Here is a 19,891-nt window from a genome sequence, read left to right on the forward strand (position 1 = left end):
ATTCTTGTTTTTTAATGTGCTAATTAACTGCAGAAGAAATATTGTGGACTCCAAAAGTTTCTGTTGGTCTGTGAATAAGATTGCAAGAAGAACTTTGCCTCAGGTCAGAATCTGCTCCTGATCTGTTAAATTGCACAACCATGATTTTGAGGGTGATTTCTAGTTGTGTGCTAATTTATATGAATCTCGAGCCAAAATCTCCCCCCTCCCCCGCAAGTGCTGCAATTCTGCAAAATTGATGGGCAATCTATTTTTTTTTTTTTCAGGAAAGTTCAAATCCCTTTAGGATTGCTAACCTCAAGTCATCCTTTCTCTCCTCCTGCCTTCACTCCTCCCCAAACTCTCAGTGTCCTGTTCCTGTTGCCTGTTTGGAGACATTTTTAGAATTGCCTCTCTCCCACTCCAATCACTATAAAAATTTGGAAGCATGCTTTCAGTTATTAGTGCCCCATTGGAAATTGAATTATAACTCAAAATAGTTTTTGGAATGTAGGAGAAATGTTGATTCTGCAGTGTAGCTATCTAAGCACATATTGGAGTGCTGTTTCCTCCTCTCTAAAGATCTGATATGGGACCTTGGCATTTTGGCTGCAGATGTACTGAAATGTTTGCCCCCTACACTCTCTCAGCCTAGTATTAAACACTATTGGCCTTTTATAGCCTTGTATGAAATTAAAACTGATATGGAAGGAACCCAGGATTAGTTCTCAGTGATCACAGAAGTAACAATAAAACAATAAAAATGAGCATTTCAGGCATACATTTTCCCTTCCTGATTTATAAGGAGCAATATTTACATTTATTTGTACCTCCTGCTAATGATAGCTGATGGGATCTGTTTTGATTTTGAAAAGAGCAGAATTGTTTTGCAAGATTCTGACAAACTGGTGCTGTCGAGAGGGATGAATTAAGACAATTAACAAAATTAGCAAGCATTAACAGAAAAACTAAAATAAAGACTGAAAGGAAAAATAAGTCCTTCAGTTAATGAAAGGATGAAAATAAAAGTAACTTGAATGAATAGTTAAAGGAATGATGTTTAAGTGAATGAGACCAGCCCTGGGACATTTTATTTGTAGATATAGTTCGATCCACAGCTTCTTCTGCCTTAATGGGCCTTTTTTTCTTTTTCTTTTTAAATTTAGCTTCATCACTTTTTGAGACATGTCACATTTAACAACAGTGCTGGGGACAGGATAACCTTTGACCAAGATGGAACCTTAGTGGATGGATTTGATATCATCAATTTTGTTCTTGCTGAAAACCAGTCAAAAGTGAAAATTGGAAGTGTAAACCCTCAGTCCCCTGCAGACCAAACGTTCATCATTGAGGAAGATGCCATAACATGGCACAGCTGGTTTAACCAGGTAGGTTGCAGGTACAGACAATCTGGGAAAATTCTGATCTGTACATGAGCACTGAAGCTGAATGTGAAGTAGGGAGATAAAATCACTATTAGCAATGCCATTTTCATGTCTTAATTTTTCCATCTGAACATCTTGATTTTCCATTATTATTCCTGAACACTGAAAATAACATTTGAGCTATTGTTATATAATGTGTTTTGCTTAGTACACAAGTTGCAAGGTTACTATATTTTGGAACAATATAAAAGACTTCAAAGGAAAATTAATGACACTGATCAAGCAGCTCATTACTTGGCAAACAAAAGGTGGTTATTCTGCTGTAGCCTTTCACAGCCAGTATCTGTTGGGCTTCAGGATTTAGTGACTGTGGCCTAAAGAACAGATTTCCTAACAATTCATTGGCAACTGTGGCTGGCATCATCAGAGTCAAAACAGTATGCTAGACAGACCACAAGCAACTGAGAAGAAACTGGCTGGCCTGCTGCCTTTATAGCTGGGTGTCCTGTCTTTTTATTGGCTTTTAGCCCAACTGGTTTCTGATTGGTCCAGGATGGTGAGGGCTGGTCTCTGTGTGGTTCTTTGTGCCTGATCCTGATTAGTCATTTTGTAGTGTTGGCTACTGATTGGTCCTTTGTTCAGGCAGGCTTCTGAATGGACATTTTAGAGTGCTGATTCCTGATTGATCCTTGGTTTCTGCTGGGTTCTGACTGGTTAGTCTGAGCAGCTGAGTCCTGACTGGGTCCTTGTCCAGAAAAGTTTCTGATTTGTGCATTTTTTGGAGCTGATTCCTGGTTGGTCCTGCTTTTGGGCAAGATCTTGATGTTGTGCAGGGCAGGTAACTAGGCTTTGTTAACCTTCAGAGTTTCTTCTTTCTTGCTGAAGCTGTTGGGATGTATAGCAGACCACTTTGCCTCTGAAAATGCCAGGCACAGTTGCTGGCGAAACATCATAAAATCTATTCTCTAGACTATGTTTGTGAAAGCCTGAAGCCCAACACTGCCCAAAAGCTTGTTATTTTGTCCAACCTGAGTATGGCAGCATGCTGGGAAACTATAGATTCATGGTAACCATGCTAAAGAGAACAAACATAGCACAGAATCACAGCGCTGAAAAATGATTGCTCTCTTTCTTTTTTGGTTTTGGATCATGAATTAGACAGCTCCCGTTTCCATATGTACACCAAGCTGTAATCCAGGTTCTAGGAAGCAAGTAATGGAAGGGAGGCCATTTTGCTGCTATTCTTGCATCTCATGTCCAGAGGGGAAGATTACCGAAATGGAGGGTAAGGATAGACTGTTGTTCAGCTGCTCGGTTGTTTCCAACTCATGATAATATTTGGTAACATTTTCATCTGTTGCCCACTTTTTGATTACCATCCATTTTTGCAAGCATTCAAGGCCTTCTTCAATGATTCTTGCCTTCCCATTATGTGTCCAAATATTTTGCCTTTAGCTTTGTTCGAATTGCTCCTAGTGAGCAGTCTGATTTTACTTTTCTTGTACTGAGGATATTCTTGCAGTTCAAAGTTTTCTCAACATTTTTCTCCAGCACTACAATTCAAAGTCACAGATTTCTCATTGTCCACCTTTCAAAGAATTTTCTTGGGGTCAGCATTGTACTTGGCCTTTGAGTGGTCCCGCACTTTTTTTTTTTTAATATTTTCAATGGAACCAAGATTAAAAATTCATTCTATTTACAATAAGCATTTTATTTAAGATTCAATCTCTCATGTATGTTGTAATTTCCCTTTCCCTTTAAATAAGAATGTAAGCAAATAAACAAATGAATAAATAACTTTTTTTTGCAATTTTTAAAATGTTGAGAGGATGCAATCAAGGCATTTGATGGCCACATGTGGCCATGAGGTTATAGATTTCCGAGTTGAGAAAACTCAGTTGGGGCTAATGTTTTCTTGTTGTTTGCTTCTTCGTAAAACATACCTTTGGATTTCACCAGGTACTTGTTCAAGATATGCAATTCATTCAATGTGGCTTAGGGTCAGGGACATATACAACAACTTTAAACTGGTGGTTACTACTGGCCAATTAAAGTCTCAAATGTGTGCAATTCATGTCTTAAGCAGCCAGTCACAACTCTCATTTTGATGTTGATCCCTTCCCCCACTGCCAGCCATTGTGGATAACTATGCTTAGGACGCTATTCTTGGGAAGTTAAAGAAATTTAAATCAGAAATCATCATGGCAACTTATACTGTATCTATCATGGAGCTAGCTTCTGCAAATTGAGAAGCATCTATCAACATCAGGCTTCAAGCACTGAATGATTTGCACTCAAGATAGATGGACCAATCTAGAGAAATCCAACTGGTATCTCCTACGACTCATCAGCTAAAATCCACCATATCTAGGATTCAATATCATGAAGTTCATTATATAGCAAAGACTAAGAGTTTCTCTATCCCTTTTCCACCATCAAGTGGCCATTCATATTTTCTTTTCCCCCCAGATATGGAAGCCAAAATTCCATATATTACTGTAATGTCACTTATATAACACATCATCAACATTTTTTAATATTTTGCTTGAAATAGAAATATATTGTGGATCTTACTGTTCATATGCTAGGACTTCTGCATATTACCTGAGTTTATAGATATGGTTTGTATGTAGTTTATATAGTGTTGACTTCGTTCCTGAATTTGGATCAATTGGCTATCTGATATTTCACTATCTAAGAAATTATAAAGGTTACAAAGATCTCTGCATAAATTTGAGAATCAAACCATATGCTTTCCATTTCAGATTTGAATGACTGTTACAGCTGTACAGATGAAAAATATCCCAACAAAAAACAGGATTCATGTATTCCTAAGGATATAAGTTTCTTGTCATATAAAGAACCTTTGGGGATTAGTTTGGCCTGTTCTTCTCTTTTCTGTTCTACAATCACAGTTCTGGTACTAAGAACATTTCTGATGCATCACAATACTCCCATTGTCAAAGCCAGCAATAGAGATCTCACCTACATTCTCCTGGTCACCCTCCTGCTTTGTTTCCTTTGTGCATTACTATTCATTGGTCAACCAAATAAGGTGACATGTCTTCTCCGACAAGCTGGTTTCAGCATCATCTTCTCTGTGGCTGTTTCCTGTGTACTGGCCAAGACTGTGACTGTGGTCCTGGCTTTTATGGCAACCAAGCCAGGAAGTGGGATGAGGCAATGGATGGGGAAAAGACTTGCCTATTCTGTAGTTTTATCTGGCTTCTTAATTCAGGTTGGGATTTGCACTATATGGCTGTCCATCTCTCCTCCTGTCCCAGTTGCTGACCTGCATTCAGAGGCTGGAAAAATTGTCCTCCAGTGTAAGGAAGGGTCCACGATTATGTTTTACTCCACACGGGGTTATATGGGGATCTTAGCCATGATCAGTTTCATAGTTGCTTTCTTGGCCAGGAAGTTACCTGACACTTTCAATGAAGCCAAGTTCATCACTTTCAGCATGTTGGTCTTCTGCAGTGTTTGGCTCTCCTTTGTTCCAACCTACCTGAGCACCAAGGGGAAATACATGGTGGCTGTGGAGATCTTCTCAATTTTAGCCTCAAGTGCTGGACTGCTGATCTGCATCTTTCCCCCCAAATGCTACATTATTTTGTTGAGACCTGAGCTGAACAACAGACAATTAAGGAGAACAGTTTTCTAAATGTCTTCAATTATTTGGTATAATGTTCAATGCAGAGTGGTTTCCATGTTTATTTGTATTAGTGAAACAAAATATTCCTTAATATTTTCCTAATAATCTTATTAAATACATTTTCCTTAGAATTCTCTTCCCTGTTGCCTACACATTGGTTAAGGATATATTTAGAAGGGATCTTTAAAATGTAACTATCATATACATCCCCACTTTTTTTTGTTTTTTCAGAAACTAATCTAAGATATATTATTTTAAAGTAATATAAGATTCAATAATAATAATATTTAGAACACCAAAAATATCCTGTTATTGCATATACATTCATCATTTTATTTATTTATTTGACCTAGGAATAATTGGTAGCCATGAGCTTTAGATTCTAATTTTATACTGTATAGGAGGATTTTTCAAAAAAATTAAGAGAACTAAAAAAAAAATTGATAAAAAGTGATAATCCTTTTCAACCTCTCCCTAGAAGCTGGAGAAAAATTATTTTGGGGAATAATTTATGAACTTGTGAACCCCTGGGGATGGCATGGGTTAGGAAGGATAGCAATGAATTAGGGAGGACTCACTCAGCACCTAAAAAGCAAGTTGGAATGGAAAGGGGAAACCTCTGTATTTTTTAGAGCTGTTACACTTGAGCCTGTAATGTTTTTACACTCTTACTTCTAGGAATCATTTTTTTACACACAGACCATAGATTTTTCTACACACAGACCATACATTCTCCTTCTTTTCTATTGGAGATGATGTGATATGGTTGACATGGGAGGAGATGAAATTTTCATTTCTGTTGTTTTGTATTGAATAAAAACAATACAGCTTTAGGAGAAATAGTAAAATAAATAAGAACAAAAGAAAAGAAAAACAGAAAAGAAAGAAAAAGGAAAGGACAAAAAAGGAAATAAAGAAGTAGCTTCTGATCTTCATTACAGCAGTTATAAATGCATTTATATTTTATCCTTTCTCTCTAAGGTTACATTGTTGCTCCCTTCTGATCCATTTTCTGCCATTTTGAATCATCAAACCCATAAATCCCAAGTTTATTTTTTTCCGTTTTCAGAAAAAAGTCCATAAAGGATTTCCAGTCAATAACAAATGTAGTTATTTTCTTTTTTCTAATCAAAGTAGTCAATTTTGCCATCTCTGAAAGTTCTGTCATCTTCACCAACCATTCCTCCATTGTGGGTATTTCTGAGCTCTGGTAACAAGAGTTAAGGAGCAAAGTAAAAAAAAAAAAGGACTAAAATTAAGCAAAAAGAAGACCAAAGTAATGACAACAGTTAGAACAACCAGCCATAGAACTGGCAATGAAGATATCAAATTGCTGGATAGCTTCTGCCTTTTAGGATCACCCATCAACAGTAAAGGAACAAGCAGTCAAGAAATATGCTACAGACTAGCACTTGGTAGATCAGCTAATGAAGGCCTTGGAAAAGATATTCAGATACCATGATGTGTCTATATCTACAAAGATTAGAATCATGCAAGCCATGATATTCCATCTGGCATATTATGGAAGCGAAAGTTGGACTTTGAAGAAGCAGGATAGGGACAGTATTGACACTTTTGAACTTTGGTGTTGGAGAAGACTCCTGACAATATTGTGGACAGCCAAGAAAAGAAACAAAAGGATCATTAAACCTATCAACCCAGAGTTCTCACTTGAGGCACAAATGACCAGGCTCAAATTGTCCTACTTGGGATACATTATGTGAAGACATATCTCTCTGGAAAAGGTTCTAATGCTGGGAAAGGTGGAAGGAAAGAGAAGAAGAGGACGGCAAGCAACAAGGCGGATGTATTAAGTTAAGGTGGTGATGAGTACACCATTGGAAGACCTGAAAGGTTAGGGACAGATTGTCATGAAGAAACTCCATCTACGTGGTTGCTAGGCATCCAAAACAAATTGCTGGCACATAATCAATCAGTTCTGAATATATTTACCCTTGTGACTCTCATGCAAAGTGGATGTAGGCCATGTCTTATTTCCTTGTAATTTATACAGGGATTTATGAACCACCCCAATCACATCTTGTTCGAAGGATTTACCAGGCAAAAAGGACAAGGTGTGCATCACCCTTCTCTCAAACTCCCAGACCAAATTTTGCAGCTATGAAGCATACACACTCAGATTCTATCTGAAACAGCAAAATGTCTGCCAGATATGTAGTTAAAGTTGTTATGATTGTCAAGAACTCAGAGGAGAAAACTCATACAGTCCAAATTATTCCCTTTCTTTCCCCCCCCCCCATGTTATTTAACAGGTTAATATAAGTTTCTTCTTTTCCTTTGGTTATCTTGTTTTGATTTCCCAGTTATTTTTGTTTTGATTTCCCAGTTATTTTTAATTTTCTGTGTTGCTGCATTTGTGTAAGGCATTATCAAACTGTTCAATGATTGTAAATAAAAATACTCCTACCTCAAAGAAAGATTTTGATGCAAATTGTGAGATAGGAAATCTACGACCCTCCATAAGAATAAGCAAACTGAAATAGAATTCAGGGAAGAAACAAACATTTCTGGATCTCTCATTAAAAAGGCACTGTTTGGGGGCTAGAAAAGTTATGCAGATACGCAATCTGAAGGAGGGGAATTCTTGGGGAATCAGGCTTGGTTCCTATAGGAGATATCCACCAGACAACCAAGTTTTTTTACAGTACACCAGGTTACCTTTGAAAAGCTCTCTCCTGTCTAATTTTTCACAAAGATTGTATATTGTTAATATATGACCATTTTTTTCTCTTTTCTCTTTTGCTGGTGAAATTTATTTTAGCCTGACTTAGGCTTCCAGGTGTAATTCAATGTACTGGCCATCACCTATAAAGCACTGCACAGCACAGGGCCAGAATACTTATAGGACCAACTTTCTCCCATTGTTTCTATCTGTCCCACCAGATACAGTAGACAGGCCATGTTCCAGTTCCCCTCTGTTAATGTCATCTTGTTGAACAGCATCCCCCCAGAGAGCCAGCTGGCCTCAAACCTGCTAGCCTTTTACAAGACACTGAAGACCTGGCTGTTCCCCCAGGCATTTGGGTCACAGGGTGGATGAGCTCTGCTGCTGTTGGTAGTGAGTGGGGTCAAGGGTTTCCTTGGGTGCTGGGGGCTGTTTGGTGGGGTTGTTCATTTTAATCTTATAAGCCACCCAATGTATGAGATGTGTAGTTATATAAAAATAAATAAACATACTGCTGATTTTAAAGCACAGCTATGAAATCTAAATTATATTGTTTCTCTTCCATTTTTTCAGATATGGAAGACTGTCATAAATACACAGACAAAACATATCCAAACAAAACAACATGATTTTTGCATTCCCAAAACTGAAACCTTTTTGTCTTATAAAGAACCACTGAGTGTCAGCTTGTGCTCAACATCTCTTTCCTTTTCATTCATCACAGTTTTAGTGCTGGGAACATTTATAAAGCACCACACCACTCCCATCGTTAAAGCTAAGAACTGGGACCTGACTTTATCCATCCTCATCTCCTTCCTGCTCGGCTTCCTTTGTGCATTGCTCTTTATTGGTCACCTGAATAAGGTGACTTGTCTTCTCCGACAAACTGTGTTTAGCATTGTCTTTTCAGCAATGTTGTGTTTTGTTATGTCCTTGCAAAAACCATCACAGTTATTCTAGTTTTTATGGCAATCAAGCCAGGGTCCAGAATGAAGAAATGGGTGGGGAAAAGACTGGCCACTTCCTTTGTTTTTTCTTGTTCATCTGTCCAAATAGGCATTTGTATCTTTTGGGTGGGGACTGCTCCACCCTTCCCAGATGCTGATATGCATCTGACAACTGAAGAAATTATATTAGGATGCAAAGAAGGGGCAGCAATTATGTTTTACTGAATTCTGGGTTAAATATTTTCAATGAAGCCAAATTTATCACTTTCAGCATGTTGGTCTTTTGCATTGTTTGGATAGCTTTTGTTCTAACCTATCTGAGCACTAAAGGAAAAAACATGGCTGCCGTGGAGATCTTTTCCATCTTAACCTCTGGTGCTGGGCTTCTGGGTGGCATCTTTTCCCCCAAATGTTACATTATTATAATGAGGCCTAAGCTGAACAATAGAAAATACCTAATAAGGAGATGGCACTAAGTGATGATTTATGAGTAATTTACTATAATTTGTAATGAAATGTGTAGCATATGTGGTGTGCTGTTTGAGGGCACTATGTGCCAAGTATCTGTTGCATAGGTGGATCATATCTGGGTAAGAGGGGATGCATGGGTGTGATGGGTGCTTTTATTTTTGTGTAGTCCTCAAACCAGTACTGGGCATGTGAAGCTCCTGGGGAAAAAGCTTGTTTTCTGGAATTAGAAAACTACATTTATAGATTTCCTGGTGTTGGATTTTGATCTCTCACTCCTTCCTCGTCCTCAACTTTTAACCTTAAAGAAGCTATTTATAATCACTGATGCTAGAAGAACATAATATACACAATAGCAATCATTTTGAGCCCATAGCAAGTTTTCAACTTTCTATGCATTCCTACCAGCCTAAAACAATGTTGTGACTCTCAAGTGGAGGGAATTAATTGATTTAGAAAAGCAGAAATTTAGAGACAAAACAGACTTGCTGGATTTGGCCTAACTTTGGCTCTAGTTCTGTCTTACTTTCCTTATGTCCCTGCCTCATTGGTCCCATTAAGAGATATGACTAAAACTGTAAACATCTTAATGTCTAAAGTTGACAGTTCCTTCTAGGAATTTCATTTTATCCTACATTAAGCCCACATAGCTTGGTACTACGTGCACTTAAAACTCATTACAATCTGGAGTTTTTCTTATTGTAAAGCTAGCAGAAAGATAACACTCCATTAAATATGTTAATTCAGTCAAGTGGGAAACATGTTTTCAGCTTCACCTCTCTTAGAATTCCCAACATAGCCACCTGCTCCTGTAAATAAAGGCTTGGCTTGATTATGTTCCTTCTTGAAATCTCTAGAGATTTCTAGAGACTATGTCAGCTTTAAAAAATGCATGGAGACATTTATTCCTGGAAGAAAAGACACATCAAGCTATGGTAATCACAGACAATTCTTAAGAGTGAAATCAAGTGATTTGGTCCCTTTCTTTAACATGTCTGGATTGCTATCACCACTGTTACAAATATTACTTTCTCAAATTGTGAGTATGGCTCACACCAAGATCTGCAGGGACAAAGAGCCACATTCCCCACTTCATGAGTACCATCAGTTGGGAGATGTGGCAGTTGGTTTTGTTACATCTCAGGGATACATAATTGATGGTGCAATGACCTTCAGTGTGGAACCACCACTAGCAGTGTTGGATGAAATTATGTATGAAACTGGCATTTTACATTTATTCTGTAATTTCTATTATTTTTTTCTCAGCAGCTACAGCCTTATCCTATGTCTTGAGTAATGCAAAAAGTTAATTAAATAAAAAGTAGCCTGATGGAAGGAAAATGGAAAAGTGCATTGAGACAGTCAGGATCTTTACAACATGGGTGGCAGTTGCTAGGTTGGATCCAAATATATTGCAATCATCTTCAAACTCAATGGGCCAGAGATCTAACATTACACATACTGTACTGTCTAATAGGCTGGATTGCTATTTTGCTTTTATTGTATAAACAGAATGTATGCTTTATCCTCAGTAACTACTTAGCCTGAAAGAACAAAGGAAGGCATGTCTAAAAGATGAATATTGACATTATTTGAGTCTCTTACCTATCTCTCCATGAAGTTAGGTTCTAAATGTATTCTTTCTCCTTCTGAAATAATAGATGTTATCTATTTATAACTTTCTGTCCTATTTCTTAACACATGTAATATAATTCATGTTATTAGTTTCTCTTATTATACTTTTTTAGTTATAAGAAATATTTAATATTTCAAGGAATTTTGTCAATTGCCTGAAAACTTTGCTTCTGAGTTATGTTAACATAAAGAAATATTTTAGAAACACTAAAATAGAACTTCCTTTACAGGATGGTGCCTAAGAATTACCAGCAGATTATGGCCTTGACATTTGCAATAAAGGAAATTAATGAAAACCATCAGATTTTATCCAATTTCACCTTGGGCTTCCAAATCTATGACAGTTATTTCAGTGCAAAGTGGAGTTATCATGCTGTGATACAACTCCTATCCTCATTGGAGAACTTCACCCCGAATTTCAAATGTGGCACCCAGAATAATCTGATGGCAGTCATTGGAGGACTGGATCCAGATGTCTCTCTTTATGTAGCAACTGTTTTGGACATCTATAAAATTCCACAGGTGAGATTAAATAGATTGAGAGATTGAGAGATCGAGAGAGAACGATAGAGTATGAAACATTTCTATAAATGTGTAAAACAAATATGTATTTCTTTTCCTTTTCTCTAAACTTTATGGAATTTTCAGGTTTAAGCAATTACACAAAGCTTCACATTTGTCTGAAAGTGAAATAAAGCCCAAGAGCAAAGAACTCCACAATTTAAAGTGCAGCACTAGGTCCATCTATGCAATACTGGACCTGAGGCAGAAGCACATGCACACAGATATCAAATGATGTCCTGGTTAAATCAGCAAGATTTATATGCAGTCAAATATTTTATTGCTGAACCAATTTGAGAAAAGGAAGAAAAGAAACAACACAATAGTTCTATGCTGCATTGATTTCTGTAGCCATCTCTCACTGACAACTCAGTAAAGTTCATGGCTGTCAAATTTAGAAAAGGTATAAGAAAAAGTTGGTTGATTACACATGGAGTTTAGACAAATATAATGTATTAAGTTAGAGGTGTGTATCTCAAGGTCGGTAAAGCAATTATGATTAAATATATTAATTAGCAAGACCCTTATCACCTCCAGAAGAAAACCACAATACTTCCACATACAATATTATGCCTTCTGCCCATATTCACTGATTCCCAAACTCCTTTCCTGTAACGTTTTTGCTGACAGTGCTGCAGTAAGCAACAGAGTTCAGGAAAAAATAATTCCACATCCATACTACCACCATTGATTTCCAATTTTTAAGTGTTTAAGAATTGGAAGAAAGCTGATTGTCAAGTTGATTCAGGGGGAAAAAAAGGTTCTCTCTGATTTCTTTTACTGCCTTGATTTGCAAATCTTCAAATATAATAGTATTCTTCAAATTATTGTTCGTACAGTATTTGCAAATTAAACTGTTACTTCAAACTGCAACATGCATGTCATTATCATTAGACTCTTCTCTTTTTCCTCCACATCTCTCTGTAGCTCATATATGGCTCTCCTCCAGTGATGGATGATAAAACCCCAGGTCTGTCTTTCTATCAGATGGTGCCCAGAGAAGCCATCCAATATGCAGGGATTCTCTCTTTGCTTCTGCATTTCGATTGGCTGTGGATTGGCATCATTGTTATGGATAATGACTATGGAGAAAGATTTATACAAAAGGTTGTTCCCTTTTTTTCCCAAAGTGGTATTTGTTTTTCCTTTATAGAAAAAGTTTATAAACCAACTTTTGATATTGATGGAATAGGATATATATACCAGGGGGCAAAAATGCGTGATAATGTCATGCTCAGTGAAGCCAATGTCTCAGTGGTCAATGGAGATTCTTATTCCATGGCTTTTTTAAGATGGTATCCATATATATCATACCTAGGTGAAGTAACATTGAAACCAAAAGGTAAAGTGTGGATAGCAACAGCCCAAGTGGAGGTCACATCATTTTTCTTCCAAAAGGATTGGGATTCAAGTTTTTTCCATGGGGCCTTGTCCTTTGTAATACACTCCAGTGACCTATCAGACTTTGAACTATTTCTGAAAAAGCAAACCCCCTCAGTCTACAGTGCAGATGGTTTTATCATAGACTTCTGGCAACAGGCCTTTGGCTGTGTGTTCCCAAAGCCAAATATGAGCAAGGAGGAAGGAGAGATTTGCACAGGGGAAGAGGACTTGGAGAGCCTTCCAGGAACTTTCCTTGAAATGCAAATGACTGGTCACAGCTACAATGTCTACAATGCTGTTTATTCAGTGGCCCATGCTTTAAATGTTATGTTTTCAACCAGAGTATTCAAATATGGAGGAATAAGAAATGGTAACGGAGTGAAAGTTAAGGATCGGTACTTGTGGCAGGTAATTGCTGAAATATCCTCAGTTAGAAGAACACCATGTTTAACATTAAGTTGAGTAATTGTAGCAGATAGCCTGGCAAACTCTTGGCATCTTCCTTTTCTTAATTGATATTCTCTTTCCCAGCTACAAAGATCCTCCCTTTTGAATACAGAGAGTAAATGCCAGCAGATTTTGTTCTGTGTCAGCTGTTTTACTCATCTCAATATATTTTGCCAAGAATAAATCTAATGGTAGCAGAGGTGGCTTCTTGTATTGCATGTCTCAGGATGCATTTATGTGTTCCATTTAGAATGGAATATAATTCCTCCTTAACAAAAGAAAAATATTCCTCATGTAATTATTTCTTTGTATACATGTATGTGTATATATGTTTGTGTATACATGTATATCTTTATGCATATATGCATATATATTTACACAAGCCAGAGGTATTTAATACAAATTTTCAAGGATTTTAAGAAGGATTTAAGAATTGACTTGGAGTTCCATCTAATACTTACAGTATGATTGGATCTCCTGAAAAATCACATTTAGATGAGCCACCCAATACAAATATTACTGAATTTTGCTCTGCTTCACCTTACCTACTCAGTCTTGTTGACCTTATCTTTTTCTTTATTTTTCCCTTTCACATTTCAATCCAGCTCCATCAGTTTCTGAGAGCCATGTCCTTTAATAACAGTGCCGGGGAAACAGTTTCTTTTAACCAGGATGGAGAGTTGGTAGCCGGGTTTGATGTGATCAATTGGTTTGTTTTCCCCAACCAGTCCATTCACCGTGTGAAAGTTGGGAGGGTGGACCCCCAGGCCTCTCCAGGCAAAGTGTTCACCATCAATGAGGCTGCTATAACATGGCACAGTTGGTTTAACCAGGTGGAACTTCTTCTTCTAATTTGGGAAGCATACCTCTTTGAACAAGGACACAATTTAATAGTACCATGTAAAATGAATGACATTAGACAATGATGGGACAATTTAAATCCTTCCTTAGGTTACAAACTAGATCAGCATGTAGAAGAAAAAATGACACACAACAAACTTCTGTACTGTTTTGTCAGCTACTCAACAAACTGAAATAGTTGAAATGAAATGAAATAGTTGCAGGGCACTAGGAAAAAGAAAAACCATTTGATCACTATCATTTTAAATATTTCTGGAATTGCAGGATATTTTTTCTTTAACTGTCTTAAGAAATGTGCTACTTTAAAAAAAATCATGGAATCATGAAATTTGAAGGAAAATATTTTATACATGGGATTGAAACTAGATGAAGTCATAACTAATTTACTGAAGCTAATAATCTTTTAAAACAATCTTAATTTAATTTAATCTTCCAAATTTTAAAAAAATGATTTTTGAAACAAAAATGCAACAAACAATAAAAAGATGCCTTTCATAGTATCTCCATTATCTATTTTCTTCACCGGCTACTACTACTACAATTACTTAGATCTGAACAGTATGATTATATATACCATTAAAATTAAGGTTAGATGTTAATCATAAACTAATACAGATTATCCACTTATCCTTGGAGCCATGTACTGATGGCATAATGGTAAGTGGGAATGACATTGAGAGATCGTGGAAGAGATGAGAGCTGTGGGGGAGCCCACAGCTGCTTGACAGGCAGAGAAAGGATATCCCTAATTTAACAGGTGGTAAAAAGAGATGGTAGAAGATTTCTACTTTCAGAATTGCAAGGTTCTGTTAATGTAGCCTTACAATTAACGTACAATTAGCTCATCTTGTCGTGTTTCCTATCTAGTCTGCCTGGGAAGGCTGACAGATGGGAATATTTGAAAGGGCAACATTCTTGTCCTTTCTTTACCTCTCATTTCAGTTACAAACACCTGGAAACACACATGACATTGCCCTCCTTTCCCTCTTGCAACATTGGAAAAAGCAGTTTAGGAGGAATTTCACAAAGACTTCCAAGCTGAGGGCTTAATGACTCTGATGAATATTCTCCTGTTTTGTGGCTGGATTAGGCACAACCTGTCTCTCTGTGCAGTGAGAGTTGCATTCCAGGTTCCAGGAAGAAAATGAGGGAGGGGCAGCCATTTTGTTGCTATGATTGCATCCCATGTCCTCGAGGGGAAATTTCAAGCAAGAAGGGTAAGTGTTTTCAGGCAAAATGTTCTTATTCATATAGATTCAATGTAGAAAGGTTTGTTGGTTTCTGGTTTGGGTAGTATGGTGCAAAATGTTATGGTTGCTTTCAATCATTGAGATGTTCTTTGCTCAATATTCAAGGGGCCCCTATGATAATATAATAGTGCTTTCTTTTCACAGGTGACTGATCATAACTTTGTGCTTCAACTTAAAATCAAACCATAGCAAACTAATCCAAACCCAATGTTTACAAAACTTTTGTATTATTCTGTATGGCATCTTGTAGTCAAGCCAGCATTGAAGCAGATTTGACAAAAGATTCAGAGATGCCTTCAATCTGAGTCCTTCTAATTCGATTCCCTTGCTAACCTTTTTGAGCCTTTGCTGAGATCAGAAATTTAACCACCACCTTAATGTCCAGTAGGGAGGAGGAACTTATAATGGATAACTCTTGTAGTTGTTTCCGAAATGTCATTAGAGTGTTTCATATTTTATCTAGAGAACCAATGCACCATCTAAGATACAAGAATCACATGTAACCCTCAAAACCTATGGAGTAGTCTAAGGAGATCTCTTCAGGTGTTTGTTTTTTTGTTTTTTTCCTGTATTGGAAGCTCTAATATGAAAAGAAAGGAAAACTGTTAATAAGTTATTGGAGGAGTATTCATGTTATTTATATTTCTTTTTAATAAACAGTTAAGGATTTTCTCCCCCAGAGGAATATGCCCTAAATCTAATTCTTGGAATGTTTTGTTTTAAATAAATTCCAGCTAATTCAATAGGACCATTCCAATTTGTTCAGGAATTTTTGGAAATTATCGTGAACTGCCAAAATTTTCAGTATTGATACAATTTTAGTTTTGCACATCCTAATAAAGAGCATCCTTTGCTTTCCAGGAGAGTCTGTTTGTTGTAGTGGTTAAGACGCCAGGCTAGAAACCATGAGACTGTGAATTCTAGTCTTGCCCTAGGCACGAAGCCAGCTGGGTGACCTTGGGCCAGTCACTGTCTCTCAGCCCTAGGAAGAAGGAATGGCAAACAACTTACAAAAAACCTTGCCAAGAAAATTTCAGGGACTTCTCCAAGCAGTTGCCAGGATTCAACAAGGACTCAAGAGGCATCAAAAATTACTTACTTACTTAATTAATTAAGACAAAGTTTCCGTTAATTTCATTTTAGTTAATTACAAGTTTATATATCATTATATTACAGATAATTTAAATTACTAGAATAAATACTCTTCACCAAATTTATACATATATGAATAAAGCAAACATGTAACTAAAGAATGGAAATACAATATTTTGTTTCAGATATGAATGACTGTTACAAATGCCCTAATGAAAACTACCCGAGCAACAACCAGGATTTCTGCATTCCAAAAACTGTAACTTTCTTGTCTTACGAAGAACCTTTGGGACTCTGTTTAGCCTTGTCTGCTATTTCCTTAGCTCTGATTACAGTGTCTGTGCTTGGAATATTTCTGAAGCACCACAACACTCCCATTGTCATAGCCAACAACCGGGGCCTCACCTACGCTCTCCTCATCTCGCTCTTGCTCTGCTTTCTATCCACTTTGCTGTTTATTGGCCTTCCTGGGGAGGTGTTGTGTCTCCTGTGCCAAACCACTTTTAGCATAATCTTCTCAGTGTCTGTTTCTTGTGTGCTGGCAAAAACCCTCATTGTCATTCTGGCTTTCCTGGCTACCAAACCAGGATCCATATTGAGAAAATGGGTGGGGAAAAGACTTGCCAATTCCATTGTTCTTTCCTGCTCCCTTATTCAGATAGGCATTTGCACTGTGTGGCTGTCAACCTCTCCTCCCTTCCCAGATGTTGACATGCACTCAATGGAGGATCAGTTGGTTCTGGAATGTAATCAAGGTTCTGTGACTATGTTTTATTGTGTGCTGAGCTATCTGGGCTTTTTGGCCATGGTGAGTTTCACTGTGGCCTTTTTTGCCAGGAAGTTACCAGATACTTTTAATGAAGCCAAGTTTATCACATTCAGTATGTTGGTTTTCTGCAGTGTTTGGCTATCCTTTGTTCCAACCTACCTGAGCACCAAAGGAAAATATATGGTAGCTGTGGAGGTCTTCTCAGTCTTAGCTTCCAGTGCGGGACTGCTGGGGTGCATTTTTCTCCCCAAATGTTTCATTATTTTGTTGAGGCCTCAACTGAACAACAGGAAACAGATGATAAACCGAAAGACATGAACAATTGGTATGACTGTGTATTTGGTTATCCTTTGCAGTGTAATGATTTGTGCATTTTTCTGTCTCTTCTTTCCAATGGATAATGCCTTCCTTCCTTCCTTCCTTCCTTCCTTCCTTCCTTCCTTCCTTCCTTCCTTCCTTCCTTCCTTCCTTCCATCTCTTCTCCCTCGATATCTTCTGGACATTAAAATCCAAAGACACTTGCTCTTGCTACAGTTGAGTTGAAACCTGTTCTTCCACTTCTAGACCACCACACCTCCAGGTGCTAAGAAAGAAACTCAACAACATTACTTCATTGCCTAAGTAGAAATGTATGGTTGAGTTTTATCATTATACTGTTAAAACCTAAGCCTCTGCTCTAGCCCTTAAGAAAGGAAAAGAAACATATAGCAACCTCCCCTCACAACCCTAGAAGTATATTATGATTTATGATATTGTCAGTTGCTGAAAGCTAAGGGCAGTGAAGATGGGATGGGGTGGCGCATCCATCTCCACCACAGGTCATCCACAAATGAAATCAAAGGTGTTTCTGTTTCTTGCTTGGAGTTGAAATTTGACTAAGTGGAATCTAGATAATCCACTTCCTCCAGGGTCCTCTACAGCACTACTACATTTTCCATGTTGGAAAATTGTCTAACAGATTTGTGTTTAGGGATGGCTTCTAAAGTAAAAGATGGATTTCTGCCTCCTTAGGGACCAGTCTCCTCTCTGAAAGTTGATTTGATCATCCCCTAGACCCAATTGCATGCCACTTCTCAGAAAACCTTAGCCAGTCAAGGGGGATATGGTTTTAATGTACAAGTGGCTGAGTTTCCCAGGCCCACCAATGTCTCCATCATCCTCACTGGGAGGTCTGCTACTGACAGATGTTCCACAGCCACACCAACCTGGAAAAAGACCATTGCTACTGGCTCTCGCTGTGTCACTGTACTGTCCTAAACAGCTGATCAATTCTGATCTAGCGTTCCATCCTCACGCAGCCCACAAAAACACCTCAAAGCCTCTGGCACAGACCAGGACCAAGTACAGCACCGAACCCTGACAGCTACAACTTCCGTGATACCCAGAGGACTTTTGCATTACTAGTAGGGTGCCAGTAAGCCTCTCCCCTCAAAAAACCTGGAATCCTCAAGGCTTCTGTAGCATAACACAGTCTTCGCCAATCTCCACATCTGACATTATAAACTCCTGTGGTCTGTCACACATCCAACACCTAAACTGGTTGCCATACTAAAATATATATTAAAAAGTAATCATAACATAAATGGCCCTTTTTCCTTTCATTTTTTCCAATAAAAAACAATTTTAGAAAAACGTATAAACAAAAGTCAAGGTTAAAAAACTATCAATAACAAACCTAAGGAAGAATCTATCTTTTTAAAGGAAATACTAATTTTTAGTATTCATTTGCACTTAAGCAATGTAAACAAGAGATGCAATAATTGCAAACATTGTTATTCAATATTCTCTTTGAAACAATGTATGCGTAAACAAAAGTTAAACCCAACTGCCATTCACAATACTCTAGAAAATCAGCTACACACCAGAGCCGGAAAGATTCTGGCTACACATTCTATCATTCCATAATGGAATCTATATTGTCATGAAGGACAATTGCATTTTCTGAGCATTTATATTGAAAAAGTAGTCAGTAAAGTTATCTTCTCCATTGTTTATGCATTTATTCTAGTCCTTTAGCAAAGATCAAATGTAGGAACTATTAATTATGCACACGCCTATTTTGTAACCTTATTGATTCAATGTTCCAGGGTTTGACAGATGATGTGTATTTTCTTTAGGACTAAGTTTCTTTAATTCCTTTTCTTATCTATTTCTATGGATCAGGGAAAAAATCCAGAAAGAAGCATGTGGCAACGTATGTACTTCTTGCTTCCATTCTTGCATATTCTCAGGATATAAAATTTATGGTGACACTGACACGAAGTAGTTATCACTATATTGCATTTCAGGATTTAAAATAAATGTTAAAAAGAGGTAAGTAAGGTGAGACATTTCCTTCTTTCCTTCTTCATCTATCCTAGATGAACCTCTCAAGATGTATACCTCAAAAGGTGGAACAAGATTCTTTTTGGGTATGCTATGGCTCATATACCTCCACTTATTGTAATTTTAAAAGAATACTGATAAATTAGAAAAGACTTCCCAAAAAGTGTGATAGTTTTAAATAGTTGTACTATTCAAAGCTAAGTTACATTCAACTTTCCAAAAAAAAGTAAACAATAATGCACAGATTACTTTAGGATCATTCCATATTTGTTTATTGGTTTGTCTTGTTTTTACAGTTTTTATGCTTCTGTTGTCCATTGGAATGAACAATGGATGAGTGAATATACAGCAACATTACTTTCAGTCTTGAACTAGAGGTAGTCCTCGACCTACAACCTTTCATTCAGTGACTGTTCAAAGTTAAAATGGCACTGAATGAATGGTGGTT

General features: G+C 37.4%; 3 protein-coding genes across 3 annotated transcripts; all 3 read left to right on the forward strand.

Moving 5' to 3' along the window:
• The first annotated feature begins 140 nt into the window (after positions 1 to 140).
• LOC148215746 (vomeronasal type-2 receptor 26-like) lies at positions 141 to 5,028 on the forward strand. The gene is made up of 4 exons (XM_088142447.1): positions 141 to 152; positions 1,146 to 1,367; positions 2,523 to 2,649; positions 4,130 to 5,028. Exons 1-4 carry the CDS (start codon positions 141 to 143, stop codon positions 5,026 to 5,028), a joined length of 1,260 nt encoding a protein of 419 aa, XP_087998573.1.
• A 5,137-nt stretch (positions 5,029 to 10,165) lies between these two features.
• On the forward strand, positions 10,166 to 14,072 carry LOC148215747 (vomeronasal type-2 receptor 26-like). The gene is made up of 4 exons (XM_088142448.1): positions 10,166 to 10,332; positions 10,986 to 11,277; positions 12,244 to 13,107; positions 13,752 to 14,072. Exons 1-4 carry the CDS (start codon positions 10,166 to 10,168, stop codon positions 14,070 to 14,072), a joined length of 1,644 nt encoding a protein of 547 aa, XP_087998574.1.
• A 1,031-nt stretch (positions 14,073 to 15,103) lies between these two features.
• Positions 15,104 to 17,436, forward strand: LOC148215748 (vomeronasal type-2 receptor 26-like). Its single transcript, XM_088142544.1, has 2 exons — positions 15,104 to 15,224; positions 16,535 to 17,436. The coding sequence occupies exons 1-2, from the start codon at positions 15,152 to 15,154 to the stop codon at positions 17,434 to 17,436; spliced, it is 975 nt and encodes a 324-aa protein (XP_087998670.1). The 5' UTR covers positions 15,104 to 15,151.
• Positions 17,437 to 19,891: the final 2,455 nt, after the last annotated feature.

Source organism: Python bivittatus, unplaced genomic scaffold (assembly GCF_059951505.1).
Source record: "Python bivittatus isolate LINGU-HERP-01145 unplaced genomic scaffold, Pbiv_v1 ctg000440_np1212, whole genome shotgun sequence".
NCBI lineage: Eukaryota > Metazoa > Chordata > Lepidosauria > Squamata > Pythonidae > Python > Python bivittatus.